This window comes from Labrus mixtus, chromosome 2 (genome assembly GCF_963584025.1).
Source record: "Labrus mixtus chromosome 2, fLabMix1.1, whole genome shotgun sequence".
Lineage (NCBI taxonomy): Eukaryota > Metazoa > Chordata > Actinopteri > Labriformes > Labridae > Labrus > Labrus mixtus.
Genome location: NC_083613.1, coordinates 25,065,535 through 25,081,557, shown reverse-complemented (window position 1 = coordinate 25,081,557; position 16,023 = coordinate 25,065,535). Strand labels below are relative to the sequence as shown.

Below are 16,023 nucleotides of genomic sequence, written 5' to 3'. Positions count from 1 at the left end.
TCTCAGGGTGAGCTGTGTGAACTCAAGCAGCCGAATCTTTTCTGAAGGTAGTCCGAGATGGCTGATGTGAGAACACAACAGGATCTTTCCAAGAGGATTAGAACAGTTTACTTACATCGTATTAAACAAGTCAGTCCAAAGGAAACGTATTAAAGACTAAACCTTCAGTGATACCAAACAAAATGCATCACCCTCCAACATTAGAGGTGATGAATGAGTTCTCATCTTAAAAATGTTACAGGCTGATCTTCTGAAAGATTTAAAACCTGTAGCGTTAACTCATGGTGACCAGCGAGCAGGCTTCTTCTTTAGTGCCTTTGATAGCACCTTGGTGCCCTCTAGCTGCGTTTTCCCACACAACAACATTTAATTATTGGCTGGAACTTTTTCAAGTCCTTAATATGCACAAGAACACACTCATTAAAAGACTGACCTTCAGTCCTACTGAGTAAATCAAACAGGTGGACCAATGAGCTGTAAGAGTTCAACAAAAGCCCGACGAGTTTGGACGTCTTTATAAAGTCTGTTTTGAGATGGAGCAATACGGAATAGTAAATATGAAAAAGTTTTTTATTTTTTATTAAGTAGCTAAAATGAATTCAAGATTTAAACTTTTAACATCAAACTCGTGGCAATTAAACTCATCTTTAATTCAGTTTTAAGGCAAGAAGCGTTCCTCCTTCAGCAGACGAATGACAGTAAAAAAAATAACATTTTTTTTTTTAACATTAACACTTTTTAAGTACTTTCTTCTATATTTAACATTCATTAACTATTAATTGCCGCTTCGCTTATATCGTGATATTTTAGAGTTTTGTAATAGTCTAAAGACCAGGCATAAAGGGTTTTTGTTCAGATTCTTAGATTTTGGGATTTGTAGAGAAACTGACAGAAACAAGTGTGTCTGTGTGTCTTGATTGGTTTCTTTAGTTCAAAATGTACTTTTTACCCATAATGAACACAAGGGGGCGCTGTCTTACCTGAAATAACCGCGTTTTAAAGTCCCAATCCAGATTGGACTGTGAATAGAATTTCCCTTTGATCTTGACTCTTTAATCAAAACGCTGCTCATCTCAAACAATTCAATAAGGTACTTTTTAAAAAAAAATAAAGCTAAAGTCTGTTTACCTGACAGTTCTTTCATAGAGAGAAAGATGAATCTCACCCTTAAAATCAACTTTTTACCCACTTCTAAAACGGTCGATGAAGGCTTCTTTTTTCATTATCACAATAATTCTGTTTGAATGTAACCCTATGCATTGTGTACGTCTCCACAAAGACTCAATGTGTTTGACATTCTTATTTCACCACCATTCATCTTTATCTGAAATGATGACACCGACGGTTGATTAAAGCTCTGGTCTTAACCATAACACATGTGATCAAATGCGCCAATGGTGCCTTTTTATTTTTCTTACAAAACAAAACAAAAACATGTTGAAACAGTTCAAATATGACCACTTGGGAAGCAAAATGCTAAACCAAGATGACAGTGACCCGAAATATGATAATAAAAAAAAAAAAAGGAATTCATCAAGTAATACTAAAATAGAGCATTAAAATCAAAATGTTACAGAGATGCTTGCATGGAATAAACAACATGGCTAAAGACCACACTATCAGCTACGAGAGAGAAAAGACAAAAAAAAAGGTCCATTGCAATAAAAGAAAGACTGCCAAGTGCTGGGGTAAATATATATATCTGCTTCATTTGTCATGTTTTAGAACAATAAAATATAGGCCTCTGAGCTAGCACTCTCGCCTTTGTCCTAATTTTGCCTGCAAAAATACCAAGAAAATTGACATATCCTGACAGTTTTTAAAAAGTACACATACTGAGCATTATTTTACATCTGAGCAAGACTCGAGGTCACTATTTGTTACAAATAGTTATCAAAAGAAGCCTTAAGTTTCAATTTTCTGCAAGACGCTTCAACAAGAAAAATGGCTTTCCTGTGTCCAAAGCTTATTTTCATATATAACCACTATATAAAAAAAAACAATATTTAAAATAAAAAAAATCACTAAAATATACACCGAGAAATTGAAACAAGGGTTCAAGATACAAAAAAGCATTCAAAATAAGTCAGTCTAAAACCAAACGCAAATTAAAACATTGATCCTTTTTGCACCGACTGGTCAGCAACAAACTCAAAATGGCGCCTTGAGGACGTTTTTTTTTTTTGATTTTTTTTTTAGACAAGATGAGATCCCTCCGTCTTCCTTTAGTGCAGTCTAAAAAGAGGTGTTTGGTCGGTCGGGTGGGAAACCCCAAATGGTCTCAAAAATCCAGGAAGAGAGAGAGAAGGGGAAGGGGGGAAAAAGGTGTTGAGGAAGTGAATGTCGACCTTATGAACTGTACAAACGAACCGAGGTGACAAATAAATTACAATAAACGTAGAAAGAGGTGTTTGGGCGGTGCAGTTTGTGCGCACTTTACAAATTGCTGCTGTTTTTCAGTGCAGTGCCTCGGATTGTGGTAAAGCTGATTGTGAAGAGGACAAGATTCAGACATTTAATTGCGGTTTTGTGGATTCTGGGTGAGGACGTGGTTTTGTGAGGGTGCTCCTACTAATCATGATTGTCTTCAGTTCAGTGTCTTTACAGCAGGAGGTGTGTGTGTGTGTGTGTGTGGGGGGGGGGGGGGGTCAAACAGTGAAGAGTTTTTGGTGGTGGTGGTTGTTGTGACTGTGACTGTGATGGGAATAGGGTTAAGTTGGGGTTGGGATGGGGGTCCTCTGAGATCTGGAGGCTTGAGTTTGGAGATATTCAGGGTCTTCGTGGAATCTTAACAGGCCTCCATCTCGAGCAGAGGGCCCGTAGCTGCTGCCTTTGCTTTGCATGTGGAGAAGTTGCTACGTTTTCCTCCTGAAGGGGAGAGAAACACAAAACAAAGAGAGGAACAAACGAAAACATCAATCACCGCACTAAGTATGAAGTAACTGCATCTGTATACAAAGAAAATAAAAAGCTGCTTTTTCTCATCAGGGGGGGGAAAAAAAAATGAGAAACACATCAGTAACACACACCAAAACAGTGGTCGCATTCACGTCACACAAACCAAAACCAGACGTTATCAGGATGACTCATAATGACTCTGAAGTGTCTCACCGTGCAGGCATGCCCCCTCGCTCAGAAAGGGATAAATAACACTGTCATTACATCTGCCTTATCAATGTGTTTTCCTCTGTTTCGTTGTGTTACAGCTGATTGAATTTGAGCCTTCACAGCAGTGTGAAGCTAAAGCTCTGAACTACAGAGGGGTTATAGGTCAGCGACAGGATGTGGGCCGGTCTAGCTTTGATCTGGTTTAACATCGGGGTTGCAGTGACCCAGCTGGCAGTGCTGCTCTCTCTCTCTCTCTCTCTCTCTCTCTGCCCTCCCCTGCCTGACTCATTCCTCTCACTCTCTCAAGGCAAAGCGCCTGATCGTGGCACTTCTGGTTGACATTTAGGTTGCCGCCGCAGGTGGGCGATGGGAAAACAAGATGAGGAAATGCTCACCACACAGGACGACATGCCGCAGTGACCCATTTGGATACAGCAAGCAAGAGTTCGTTGCGCTATGTCGGTAGTTATATTATGAACCAAAGTGTCTCAGGTGCAGATTGAAGCTGCTGCTCCATCCACTTCACAGGACTTCATGAAATTGGCCCCTTTCCCTGACAGGAAAATTGTTTGTCAAGCTGCGAAATGAAGGCGTTCTTCTTCTTCCCCCTCATGATCCGGGCGCGAGCTAACATAACAGAGTTAGCTACAGTTATTGACAAGCCGAGGAGGGTTATTTTAGACCCGAGCAGCATCAAATAGAATCTGTGATCAAAGTGGAGAGGCAGAGACAGAGGTGGATGGATGCCTCCTGCGACTCAAAAAGATGGATGTTTTGTGAAGACGAGAAAAAGGGAAAAGAAACGGTATTAGTTTGCTTTTCCCTTGTGGCAAAGCCAAGAGTGTGTTTTTGTAGGGAAGAAGTCAGCTGAGCCCTGCTGCTCGCTGCATCTCAACACTCTAAAGTCTCAACACACACACACACACACACACACACACACACACACACACACACACACACACCCACCCCTCTGCCGAGTGCTCTACCACATGTGGATAAAAGGGAACGGGACAGAGGCCACCTTTCCCTGAGGAGAGCTGACCCTGAGCACAGATTGAAAGGAGAGAGAGCCCCTGTCGCTTTTATTTACCTCCGCCGCCCTCGCTCTTTTCATCCCAGGATCTCAAAGCGGGCCCGCACCCCCGGCTCTGCACCCTGTTTCCTGGGGAGCATTTTTTCCTTCCCCCAACCACAGACATGAAAAGCACCGGCCTTCCTGCCTGGGGAAGAGGCCTGAGGGGCTGCGGGTGAGGAGTGCGTGCATGTGTGTGTGTGTGCATGTGTGTGTGTGTGTGTGTGTGTGTGTGTGTGTGTGTGTGTGTGTGTGTGTGCAGGTTTGGTGGTATTAGCAGGAGTGTGTGTGCTAGCATGGTGGTTGGTTGTAGGAAGGGGGACCAGGCCAACTCTTCACAAGGTCCAGCCGACACAAACACTGGGATTCAGGAGCAACTTGACCCCTCCTCTCCCCTTCACCTTCCTCCTCCTCCTCCTCCTCCTCCCTCTCTATATTAGTGCTCAGGAATGCCGGCTGGACTTCTTTTCGCAGGAAATGAAACGCTCCTCTGTTCAGAGGGCTAGCGTAGGTTCAGTCTCCCCTCCTTCTTCTCTCCCCCCCAATTCCTTTCCCTCAACAGGACGAAGGGAGAGGGGGGGGGGGGTTTGGGAGGGAGTCGGACAAGTTCTTGCCCAGCTTTTGAAGTGTGGGAGGTTAAGATAACTGGCACAGCCTCGCGTCTCAATCGCCGCTTTCACCAAATCAAAGCGCCCGCAGCTGGGGCCCGCCTGCCGTATAACCCCCCTAACCTCAAACCCCCCCCCCCCCCCCCCCACACACACACACACACACACACGCACACACACGCACACACACGCACACACCTCCTCCTCAGCTCCCTCTCTTTCCCCCCGCACACACAGCTCTGGGGTTTCGTTTGGTGCCATTAAAAAGGAAAACACCGCCGACAAATTACTCTAAAAATAAGCCAAGTTGAGAGAGGTGTCTCCAGCTCTGACTGAGGAGCAGACTTTACCATGGCAGGGAGGAGAGGGGAGGTTTGGAGGAGAAATGAGAGGGAAAGAGTGAAGGACACAGAGAGAGAGGGAGAGAGATTTTTACTTCAGTCATTTTTATCAGGTACATGATTGGGATAGATGGTATTTGTAAGATCTTGAAGAGGGAGACACTATTAAACGATGTCTGAAAGTGAAAGTGTGTAGTCAGATCACAAGACGGTTGGATAAGTGGTAAATAACCTAATTTAAAAGTCATCATATGAGCAGCTTTATGAACAAGATAAACGTAACTTTTTAATCACGCGCTGCAAAAGCATGCACACAGTAACACTTTGTGCCAAATGTTGAAAAATCAAAGTTGGACCGAAGAAAAGTGAAAGTTTGGTTCATAATTTGACATTTTGCCTTCTTTTCGAATCAAATTGTGGCCTCCATTTAGATTTTTTATTTTTTATTTATTTTTTGGCCTACCATATCTCTTTCCTGTTTGGACTTCTCTCTGAATATCCTAGGGAGTTCATGTTATTATTATTGTTATGGATAGAAATAATGAGGTAACTTAGGGGAAATGGCAGGTCAAAGTTCAGCAACAAAAACATGTCCTCCTACTTTAACAGAAATGAGTTCAAAGGGAAGGCTAATGATCAGTTTCTTTATCCATTCATTTGCCATTTGTTGGTGTATTGACTGTTCGATGCCTATTTGATAAAAAATTAAAATAAAAAAAAAGAGTTTTAAGACTAAACTGAAATTCCCAAAAGCCAGCAGGAACAGAGGCCTAGTTTGGTATGTCAAAAGTCAACAGAAGGTCAAATGTCCTTCATAAAAAAAAACGTGTGAAACACGAAAAGCAGCTGAAACAAGTGGATGTTCAGCATTTGTAAAGTATAAGGGCAATCACTGTTTCACCTCATTAGATCAGACAGAAACAGAACCAACATCTCGGTCAGTTATCGGTCTTTTGAGTAGATGAATCTGACATCTTGCAAACACCGTGTGCGAATCCCTCGTTACACCTTCATGTTAAGTCTGAATAAGACTAACAGACTTGCGAGCTGTAGAAAGTATTCGTCCGCACATTTAAATAGAGTCTGGTGCCGTGGCATGTCTTGGCAGTGACCTTGGCCCCGGATCACACAGCGGCCTTTGGCGACACCTTTTCAAAGGAGCCGCCTTTCTACACACCGACAGCAGGGCGGCTCTTAAAGGCAAACGGGAAAAATAAAACAGCAGGCCAATAAAAAAAAAAAAAAAAAAAAACAGCACCTGGAAGACAAAGCAATGTTTGAAACTCAATGCTTTGCACTGTCAGCACTTTTTTTTTTTCTGCTCGGAGACATTCAACATAAAAGAAATCGACCCTTTAAAAAAAAGCCTCCAAATTTTTAACCTTCAATCAAAAGGCGGGCTCAAGAGAGAGAGAGAGCGTCTTTTCCAGAGGGGCTATCACAAGTCAGTCAGGAGGGGCTGAAACTTAAAAAAAAAAAAAAAAAAAGAGAGAGAGAGAGAGGGGAGATGGTGTGGGTGTTACATTTTGGAGAGAAGGGAAGGGTGGGGTCTGATTGGACGAAAGGGGAGGAGGGGAGTTACCAAAATCCCAAAACCTCAGGCATGTGTGGGTGAGACTGGGGGAGTACAGGAGGGGTGTATGAGGCGGAGGAGGAGGGGAGGGGAGGGGTAGAGGGAGGCAATGCCCACATCTGAGGCGGCATCGCTGGGGGCCCGGGCAGCCGGAGTCTGGCCGTGTGCCCCCGCACAGCTCAGTCTGAGCCGCTGCAGGCAGGGGGGTGTCAATAGGGAGAGGGAAGGGAGGGGGGGAAGTGAGTGCAGATTCAAAGAGCCGGCACAATGACTGCTCCCTCTACTGTGGTCTCGCTTCAAAGGCCTCCACCGCCACTCATATTCTCCGTCAGGACAGAGGGGAGAGGAAGAGGAGGAGCGAGGAAAGAAAGGCAGAAAATGAGTGAAAGAGGAGGGAGAGAAAAAAAAAACGAGCTGAGGGTGAGCTTTTTTCCCTCTTTTCACAATAGCCAGACTTGACTTGAGTGAAATAAAAATAAACACTGCTTCCTTTACACAAACTGTCCTCTTCCCGTCTGTGCCCCCTGCGTTACCTGGAGGCCTTTCATTCATTCACAGATAAGCATCTCACGAGGGGAGTGTTTTATGAGGTCTATTCCGAAAAAGAGCCGCAACGCCCGAGAGGGAGAGGGAGAGAGAGAGAGAGGGGGGGGGGGGGGGGGGAGAGGGAGAGAGAGGAAGTGAAGAAGACATCACAAAATTTCCAAGAGACTGGACCCTCATACTGTTACAGCAGCTGGCCAAACCACAAAACAATACACCCATGACCCAATCAAAACAGATGTCAGGCTCTAGTCTAAACAATGGGAGCTATCGCCGCATGTGCTCACATGTAAACAAAAAACTTGAAGAGGGATGTACCCCGCTTGTATTGTTTTTTTTTTTTTCCTCCTCTTAAAGCTGTAAAATATGGTTGCCAAACCAGGAGTAAAGACTTGTACTTATAAGTTAAAACCACATACTTAAATTACATGAAGTTTGACATGCTTCCACCCTCTGTAAGTACACAGGCTAAGTGCTGAGAGGGTCCTTTTTTTTCCCCCCACAGAGCAGGCTTTGTCAAGGTCAGAGGAGTGAGAAAAAAGGGAGAACTGTTAAGGGCAAACACTTCCGACTTTACTTCCTAACTCCACAGAAACATTAGCAGGGGTGTCGCTGTGATTTAAGCCCTGAATCCCCCCCCCCCCTCCAACTCCCACTCCTTACTATATGTCTTCCTTTTTTTTCTGTGAAGAAATACAGCTTTAAAAACATCCTCTCATCTCCTTTTCGCTTGCTCAGAGCGAGCAAGACCCAGATTTTCTTTTCTGTTTTTTGTTTTTTTTGGGGGGGGGGGGAAAGAGATTCGAATTCCAGCCCCAATTATCCCAGGTCACTAATAAGGCGTGGAGGGTGTGGAGGCACTGGGCTGTGCCGCAGTGGCCTGGAGGCTCGGTGGCAAATTGAAACGACTCGGGAAATAGAGGCAGACGCTGAATCTTGCCTAATTGCAGCCGGAGTGTGTGGCTGGCTGCTTGTGTGTGTGTGTGTGTGCGTGTGTATGTAAGAAATGCAAGCTATGAGGGTCTAAGAGAGAGAGAAGATGAGAGGCAACACATAAATAAAAAAGAACGGGAAATGGGAATGAAACGAGGGATGGAGACTGAAGGCTGAGTGGCAGTTGAGTGAGATTGGGTAAAGTCACGAACTCAAGAGAATGAGGGATTTTCTTTCTGGCCCTTTTCTTACCCTCCCTTTTTCTTTCCCTAACACGCTCGCACCCTCATCAAAGTCTGACAGCTGACTTCTGGCTGCACACATCAGAGGGAGCAGAGGAGGAAAGAGAGAGAGCGAGAGAGAGAGAGAGAGAGAGAGAGAGTAGCAACCAAAGCTGCTGCTCTAGCAACACTTTCTTTCATGTTCTTTGACCAGGGCATGAGGTTAGAAATGACTCTCAGTGTACTGAAATTAAACATAACTAAAGCATGTTCTTTCAGAGTACTTAGATATATTGGATTTTATGAGGTGTTCAAGCTAAATTGACTCATGAAGTCTTTTTCTGTCAAAAGAACACCTTCTTAGGAGTCTGAAGAAGTTGACTCAGATGCAGTTTTATGGCAGTTTGCAAAAATGTACAACTCCAAGGCCCAAGGATTTTAAAAGACCATCTTTGTTATGGGTGCCCCCTTGCCCCCCCCCTGTGAAAAAAAAATGGCAGTGGCTGAAATGGGAAACGAAAGCCTCAGGGCATGCATGTGTCTCGGCTAGATAACTATCTCCAAAGGCTGTGAATCAGCAGGCTTAGTCAGACAAAAAGGCTAACAGGAAGCAAGAAAGAGAGAAGGAGTAAAAGTGCAAATTTCGAGGCACAAAAAAAAAAAACTGGGGCTGAGAAGAGACAGAAAAACCCTAATTTCACATTGTCAGAGTAATGACTTCTCAGAGAGCTGTTGCAGTGTGGTTAGAGCACAGCTGTGCGGCAGGCCGAGTGTTTGACATGCTAAAGATAACCAAGACAACTGACGTCCAGCCATAAAACACAGCTCCGCTGCTCAACTCCTGGTTTGCCTCACAGGCAGAAAAACTCAGTTGAAGCTCTAAAATATGTAGATATGAACATGTATTAAGTCAATGTCCACATACAAACTCCACCTAGACTGATGCACTTTACGTTGTTATGCTGAATATTCTTCATTATGACTGCACAATGCTTCTGAGCCTCATTCGTTTGAACTATGATAAAGAAAGTTGTCCAGATTGTGTCTTCAGTTTTAACAGCAAAACGTCCTTCCAGACGTTCGGTATAGACGAGGCACAGATGGGGTAGAGGCTACTGCAGATGAAAAGAAATAGACAAACGAGTTCATTTAAAGATGTTTTTTTGGCGTCTACACCAAGCTAACCTCAATCCAGCTCTTTGGGATCTGCATAAATTGAGGGCTCGAGGAGTTGTGGCAGTATCCTTGGTATTATGCATATTAGTTTAAGGCTGTCACTGAGAATCAGCAAGGGTGTCCATCCTGCTGCGGCTAGGCGCTGCTAATTATTGGATCAGAGATAAAGTGCTTTTTAGCGCTCGCTCTCTCTGAGCTCTGAAAACCGGGCTGTGGCGAGAACAAAAAAATAAATAAAGCAAAGAAAAGAAAAGAAAAGAAAAGCAGCCCAATTTTGAGTTCAGAGAGAGCCACTGGGTCAGGAATCGACCAAGTGGAAAACCTTTGTCTGCTTTGGGGGTGATTTCGACGTAAGACCAGATTTGTGACATCTGCCCGGCTTTTTCTGCAGACGAAAAGGGAGCGGAACAACAGGATGCTGCCAGACTCCGAGGGAGGGAGAGGAAAAGGAGAGAGAGAGAGAGAGAGAGAGAGGAGGAGATCCACAGAGAGTAAGAGATAAAGGAAATAGAGTTAGCTTTGCCACATATTGGGAGTGCTAATCCTCCTTTTGACATACAAAAAAAAAAAAGGACAGGTGAGGGTTTGACACATCATTTAAATCAATATACTTCAACATATCATTCACATGTTAAAAATGACTGCAGAGTGCCTTTGTTATGAAGGCATTATAGACACCCTGGAAACCCCAGATACCATGAAATCTTATTAAGGTATAGCATCTCATTATGTTCCTGCTAAACAAGCTGCTGAATCCATGCTCTGCCTCATGAAGATGCAGAGACAGACAACACATGTAGTCCATATGGTGCTGAGCTGACATCATAGCATCCCCCCAGCAGTGAATAAAAAAAAGGTTCTGAGTTTGTAATACTGTTTTCAGATGTATTATTTAGACCGTTTTTTTTTAAAAGAACACAAAGAGAATGAGCTGTCTGATTTATTAAGCCATTTTTCACTCTTTTTTTTTTTTTTACACTTTTTCAATTAATTATGGGAGAAAAAAAAAGCCATAAACCTCTGACACAACATCAGAACCATTCATCCAGCCATCGCTTGAAGCTGAAACATTCACTTTCAGCGAACACACACACACACACACACACACACACACACACACACACACACACACGGAAACACAGAGAAAATCCGAGGCCTATTGTGCAGAGGCCACTGAGCAAACTCCTCACACAAAGCACAATCCCTCTTCAGGCCTTTAACACCACCGACACAATGACTATGGCGAGGTTAGGGTGGACCTTTTTTAGGATTAGTCTGTGAGTACATACTCTCAAGTCAGTGTTTAGCAGTTTAAAAAAAAAAAAAAAGCTTTGACATGTATTGAACTGATCAGACAGGGGAGGCAGATAGAGGGGGGTTTGTCTTACCATTTTCTCAGATGTACGCCGTTTTCATTCTCTGGCCTGTACCTGCAGAAAATGGCATCTTTTTTTAACAATTTTGGACGCAGCTTGGCGGCATAGATCTTCACCGTACAGATCAAAAAATAATAATAATAATAAAAAAAAAAAAAAGTACTGACATTCTACTTTTAAGATGTAATTCTCAATGGATTAGAGTTGCAGTGCTGAGAGGAGGCTCATAAGCGCAGCTAAACAAGGTCAGCAGAAAGACAGACTGTAGTGCAGCAGGCAAACAAATAGTGCAAAGCCTAGAATTGGTAAGTAGTCGTAAAGAATGGCCAGACTAATCCCAAAGTAGGTGTAATGTGCAGAGAAGGGACAAATGGATGGAGGGATGTGCACAAAAATAAAAAAAAGAGTGTGAGCTAACTGAGTGAAGGACTATGCTGCCTGCACAGAATTAAGCCAGCCTACTGAAGCCAGAGAGAGGATAGTAGATTTGTCTAATGTGAGTTTGTCAAGGCCTCATGGGAAATCTGTTGTTATTTTGGAGCTTTAAAGAGGGTGCATTTGTAAAAAAAAAAAAAAAAAAAAAAAAATGCAGTGAAGAAGCTTTGAAGGAAATGGAAAGATGGTGCAACTCACAACGTCGAGATGTAACACAAAAAAAAAAAGGAAACAAGGAAACTAGTGGGAGTGTTTTCTTACCCGGGGCTGATTCCTGCATCTTCTCCCTCTTCCGCTTCTTCTTCTTTCCCTAAAAAATATACAGAGGAACACATAAAGTGTGGCTCCAGCACTCACGCTCACTAGACCACTCTGGTATCCTGCTGCTGACTGCCATGTTCACTCATCCCCTGCTGGGCATCCAACCAGCATCCCTCGGTCTCCAGACTCCATCGCAAACTGCCTCGCTGAGAGAGGGACGGAGCAGGCTAAGCTGAAGTTAAGTGTGCTCTCTACCTGCTTTCAGCTGCTTATAATGACTTTTTTTTTTTTTTTTTTTTACCATTTTGAGGCCTGTTGTGAGTAGGGGGCATGCTAACAGTATAGAGGTAGCTCGTCCTGCTGATGTGACCCCTCTGCGTCACATTTCTGCTGCCTTTGAAGTCCCTCTAATGACAAATATTAACATGAAGTGCAATTAAAAATGCTCACTGTAATTAGGCTAGTCTGGCTGGATGACTGTGAAGAGCACCACTCTTCTTCCAGCGAGGTGGTGGGAGTGTGTAAGGATTTATAGCTTATGCTAAATCCCCAGGGGGGAGACTATAGGTATAGATAGCAGCGCGGAGTTGTCCTAGTCAAATATGAGCAGCACTTTGGTTTCCTGCTGCAAAGTCTGCTAATCCACTTATTCATGAGCTAATCTGCCTTCTACTGCTGCGGCAGACAGGGGAGAAGAGAGACTAAGTGAGAGTGGGTGAGAGAAAGGATGAGAGGGGGGGGGGCACGCAGCAAAACTATGAATGCTACACGCTCTCCATGCCAGTGTGATGACTATTTTTGGGTGTTTCCAGGCATGATGTGCAGCAGCTGAGGAGTTTGTTTGTGGGAGGAGTCAGGGAAAAGCACTCACACGGTCACAGAATTCACTTTGAGAAGTGTTTTTCCTTTAACGTATCTGCTCTTTTTTTTAATTTTTTTTTATCTCTGTAGTATGCCAAGCACTGTAGAAAGCAGTACCTTTAACTTGTTTTTTTTTTCCTCCCCTTTCTAGCCTGTCAGATATATTTGTGCACAGACAAAAGGTATCAAATGAAATGAGAGCTGTGTGCTGTGATTCCCCCGTCTTCCCCTCTCAGGGAGGCATGTTGGCAGTGGAGCAGCGGAGGCAAGAAGGAGGAGGGATGCTGTCGGTGTCCGAGGGGAGGCAGATAAACACCACAAAGCACTTTGGTGGTGGAGTGAACGTGAGTGCCGGAGCCACACTTTTAATAAAAGGCCGGTGCTCACTCACAAATCCATACATACCACGCACACACACACACACACACACATACAAGAGACAGAACTTCCAAACAAACGTACAAACACCGAACACACGCACCACAAACATCTGAAATCCAGACGAATACCCCACATTCACACGCTAAATGGGCAGCGAGAGGAGCAAAGGTTGTCGCCGCTCCATTCCGTATGCAGGATACAGCGGCTTAAACTCAGTCTAACAGCTGCTTTTTACATCCACGCTGATATGAAACATCAAAGAGTAGCAGAACCATCACCAGGTAGTTTCGCTGTGGTAATAATAATGTCCATGATACTATGATCCATTCTAGTGCGGATGATATTATAATGTATGAATTACACATAAGGCTGAAACAATGGGTCTGCAAATGGACTCCATTAGCATGGAGCTGACTAGCATGAATTAATGTGTCTATGGGTGTCATTCTTAGCCATTTGAAGAACAAGTCATGCGATGCTGACACAAATACACATTCAACACACACTCTCACACACACACACACACACACACACACACACACAGTCACACACACAGTCACACACACACGCAGGCGCACCTCTTCCAATCTGTTCTGTTGATACTTACATAGTTGTCTCGAGCAGACCAGCCTGGGTAGAGCTGCATGTGGAGCTGCCGTTCCTTGCGGGCTAACTCATAATACTTAGCTTGCTCTTCCCGAGATAAAGCATGCCACTGTTTCAGTACAAAGGGAGATTAAAGGGGGAGGGGGGGGGAAATAGCACACAGTCAATTACTGGCATGCACTTGTATGTTCCCTGCATAGAGAAGTGTGCTAGTGTCATGGTAAGTCTATAAAAAAATATATTTTCTACTTTCAAACATTTGGGGTTAAAAACGGGGATAAAAGAGAGAAAAGGCAGAAGGGAAGGGGGGTGGGGGGTGGGGGGGGGGGGTGGTACATGATGAAGTGATTAACATACAGAGTCAGAGAGTGAGGTGGGGGAGACTAGAAAGGAAGAAAAAAAAACTTTGATTCCATATCAAAACACTGGTTCCAATTTAGCAGCGCTTTTTATTCAAACTATGTCAGCGAGCAATTACGCCACACAGGCCACAAACTGGGCTTTGCTGTGGCTGGCTGCGTCGACCGCTGGGCCTATTCGTTAAGGCTTTTAACATGGCTCTGTGGTTCCACTCTTTTCCCAATCCTCAAAAGGAACAAATTTTGTCATTTCCAACCGTGCCATTATCCAGGCATGTTTTATTAAAGCCAATTTGATTAAATGTCAGTTAGATAGGCAGACCGGTTCTGTGCTGCTGAGAGGGGAGTAATTGGCCGGGGCAATCATTATAGAAATAATCACAGCTAGTTCAGAAAAGACTGTATGTTAATAAAAGGAGGAATCTTTGCACTTTTTAAGCTAATTGGGCCGGGGGAAGGCAGTCCATGCTGCCGCTTTAGAACCCTGACTTGAACCGTGATCTCCTGCTGATTGAACTAAATCAACAGATAAACTACAGCCGCGGAGAGAATCAGACGGGTGTGTGACCTACCCTTCGTCCCAGGATCTGATTGATGGCGGCGCTCTCTTTCAGCGTGCACTCGGCGACCACGTTGGCACGCATCTCTTTCATATAGAGCATGAAGGCGTTTAGCGGCTTCTTGATGTGCGGTCTTTTGGGCTCCTGCTCCTTTCTCTGTTCGTGCTGGGGTTTCCTGTAAAACATGTTTTTTTTAAAACAGGGATGGAGGTAAGTAAGGAGAAAACTGGAGAATGAGATTGTGGTGCCTCAATGGCCACAAAAACAGCAAGGTTCTAGTTCAACCTCAGCCAATTGGGAGTCAGCGTGAGAGGGGTTACCACGCCATGGGCCTCGGCCTCTTTAATCATGTGCAGTTGCATAGTTGTAGCCCTTCATGCGGAGAGATTACTTCACCAGTAATGACAACCAAACCTTCTCCACATCAGCGATCGTTTAAAACCAAAAGCTGCTCTGCTCTCTTTCCTGACTCACTTTCTAATAACCTTTTTGATGCTCGTACAGTCTCGGAGCTGGGCTGGCCATGAATAATGGAAATATCAGTGATAACCACTTCAGGGCGCTCGCAGCACTTCCCACTGCGCACACTGGGGATGTGAACTGAGTTCATCCCAGCACTAATCTAGGACCTGTATCTGTTGCTGGCTAAGTGTGTTGTGATCCCTGAGGCCGAATGAAGCAGAGGGACCCGTTATCAGCCGAGCACGGGCCCTCGCTGCTTATCTGCTCACATCAAGGGAATGAGAACAAGGCTCTGACAGAGAGTTTGTCCGGCTGTAGAGGTGGAGTGCACAAATACCTGGAAGTGTGTCATCTCAGAAAACTGCCGATAGAGCGAGAGGAGGAAGAGAGGCTGGAGCTTTTTAAATGTGTGTTTAAAGAGAGTGTTTTTTTTCACGACAGTATGTTTTGTGTTTATGCGGGACTCACATGTGCATGATGTCTGTTTCATGCAGAGGCTCGTGTTTGACTTGCGGGTTGACGATGGCCGGGTGGGGGATCCCTGTGGCGTGGGGACCTGGGGGGCCGGGAACCATGTGGTGTGAGAACCTGCAACAACAGCAACAGTTTCATTACTCGAAGCTATGAAGAAGGACAGTAGCAGGGACACTTTGCACTAAATATCACCTAAATAAAAGGGGGGGGGGGGGACAAAAATGTACACAGACAAGTAAACAATCCACCCTGAGAGCTAAAATTCAGCTGAAATTCTGGACAAAACCATGGAACAGAAAGTCACCGACTATGGTTATCATGCATGCACGGATTCCATCAGACTCTCTGCAGAAATATGAGAGCAGAGCGGAGCAGCAGAGTAAAGCTTTAATGTCCCAGAGGGGCAATTTGGCTCACAGACAGCAGTCAATAATATTATAATAATATCCTGCTGTTCACAGTAAACAAGAACACATGAAAACTGAATGAACGGAGCTGTTCCTGAGATGACAACCCAGCGAGGAAAATACGACACTAAAAGTCTTCCATTGAAAATTGGAGACGTGTTTAAGATCGTTTGACTTTAATCCAATATAACTTTAGAAACTTGCAACCTGTAACAATTGGTTACATGTTTTTTTAAGAAAGGTATAATTGGTTTATAAGATCATCT

At 44.2% G+C, this 16,023-nt stretch overlaps 1 protein-coding gene and 1 long non-coding RNA gene across 10 annotated transcripts in view; one reads left to right on the top strand and one right to left on the bottom strand.

The window, feature by feature from the left end:
* The first annotated feature begins 43 nt into the window (after positions 1-43).
* Positions 44-1,530, top strand: LOC132990141 (uncharacterized). Its single transcript, XR_009675968.1, has 2 exons — positions 44-698; positions 836-1,530. It is a non-coding gene; the product is annotated as an uncharacterized LOC132990141 (long non-coding RNA).
* lef1 (lymphoid enhancer-binding factor 1) overlaps positions 1,106-16,023 on the bottom strand; it is a 46,501-nt gene continuing 31,583 nt past the window's right edge. Inside the window, exons 6-11 of one of the 9 annotated variants that reach the window (XM_061058216.1) lie at positions 15,345-15,464; positions 14,427-14,589; positions 13,497-13,604; positions 11,648-11,687; positions 10,964-10,999; positions 1,106-2,868 (exon numbers count right to left, since the gene is read on the bottom strand). In XM_061058216.1, the coding sequence (XP_060914199.1) occupies positions 10,971-10,999; positions 11,648-11,687; positions 13,497-13,604; positions 14,427-14,589; positions 15,345-15,464 (460 nt within the window). In that variant the 3' untranslated portion in view covers positions 1,106-2,868; positions 10,964-10,970. Of the gene's footprint in view, positions 2,869-10,963; positions 11,006-11,647; positions 11,697-13,496; positions 13,605-14,426; positions 14,590-15,344; positions 15,465-16,023 lie in introns of all 9 variants that reach the window. The other 8 variants (XM_061058193.1, XM_061058207.1, XM_061058200.1 and 5 more) reach the window with 8 other exon arrangements.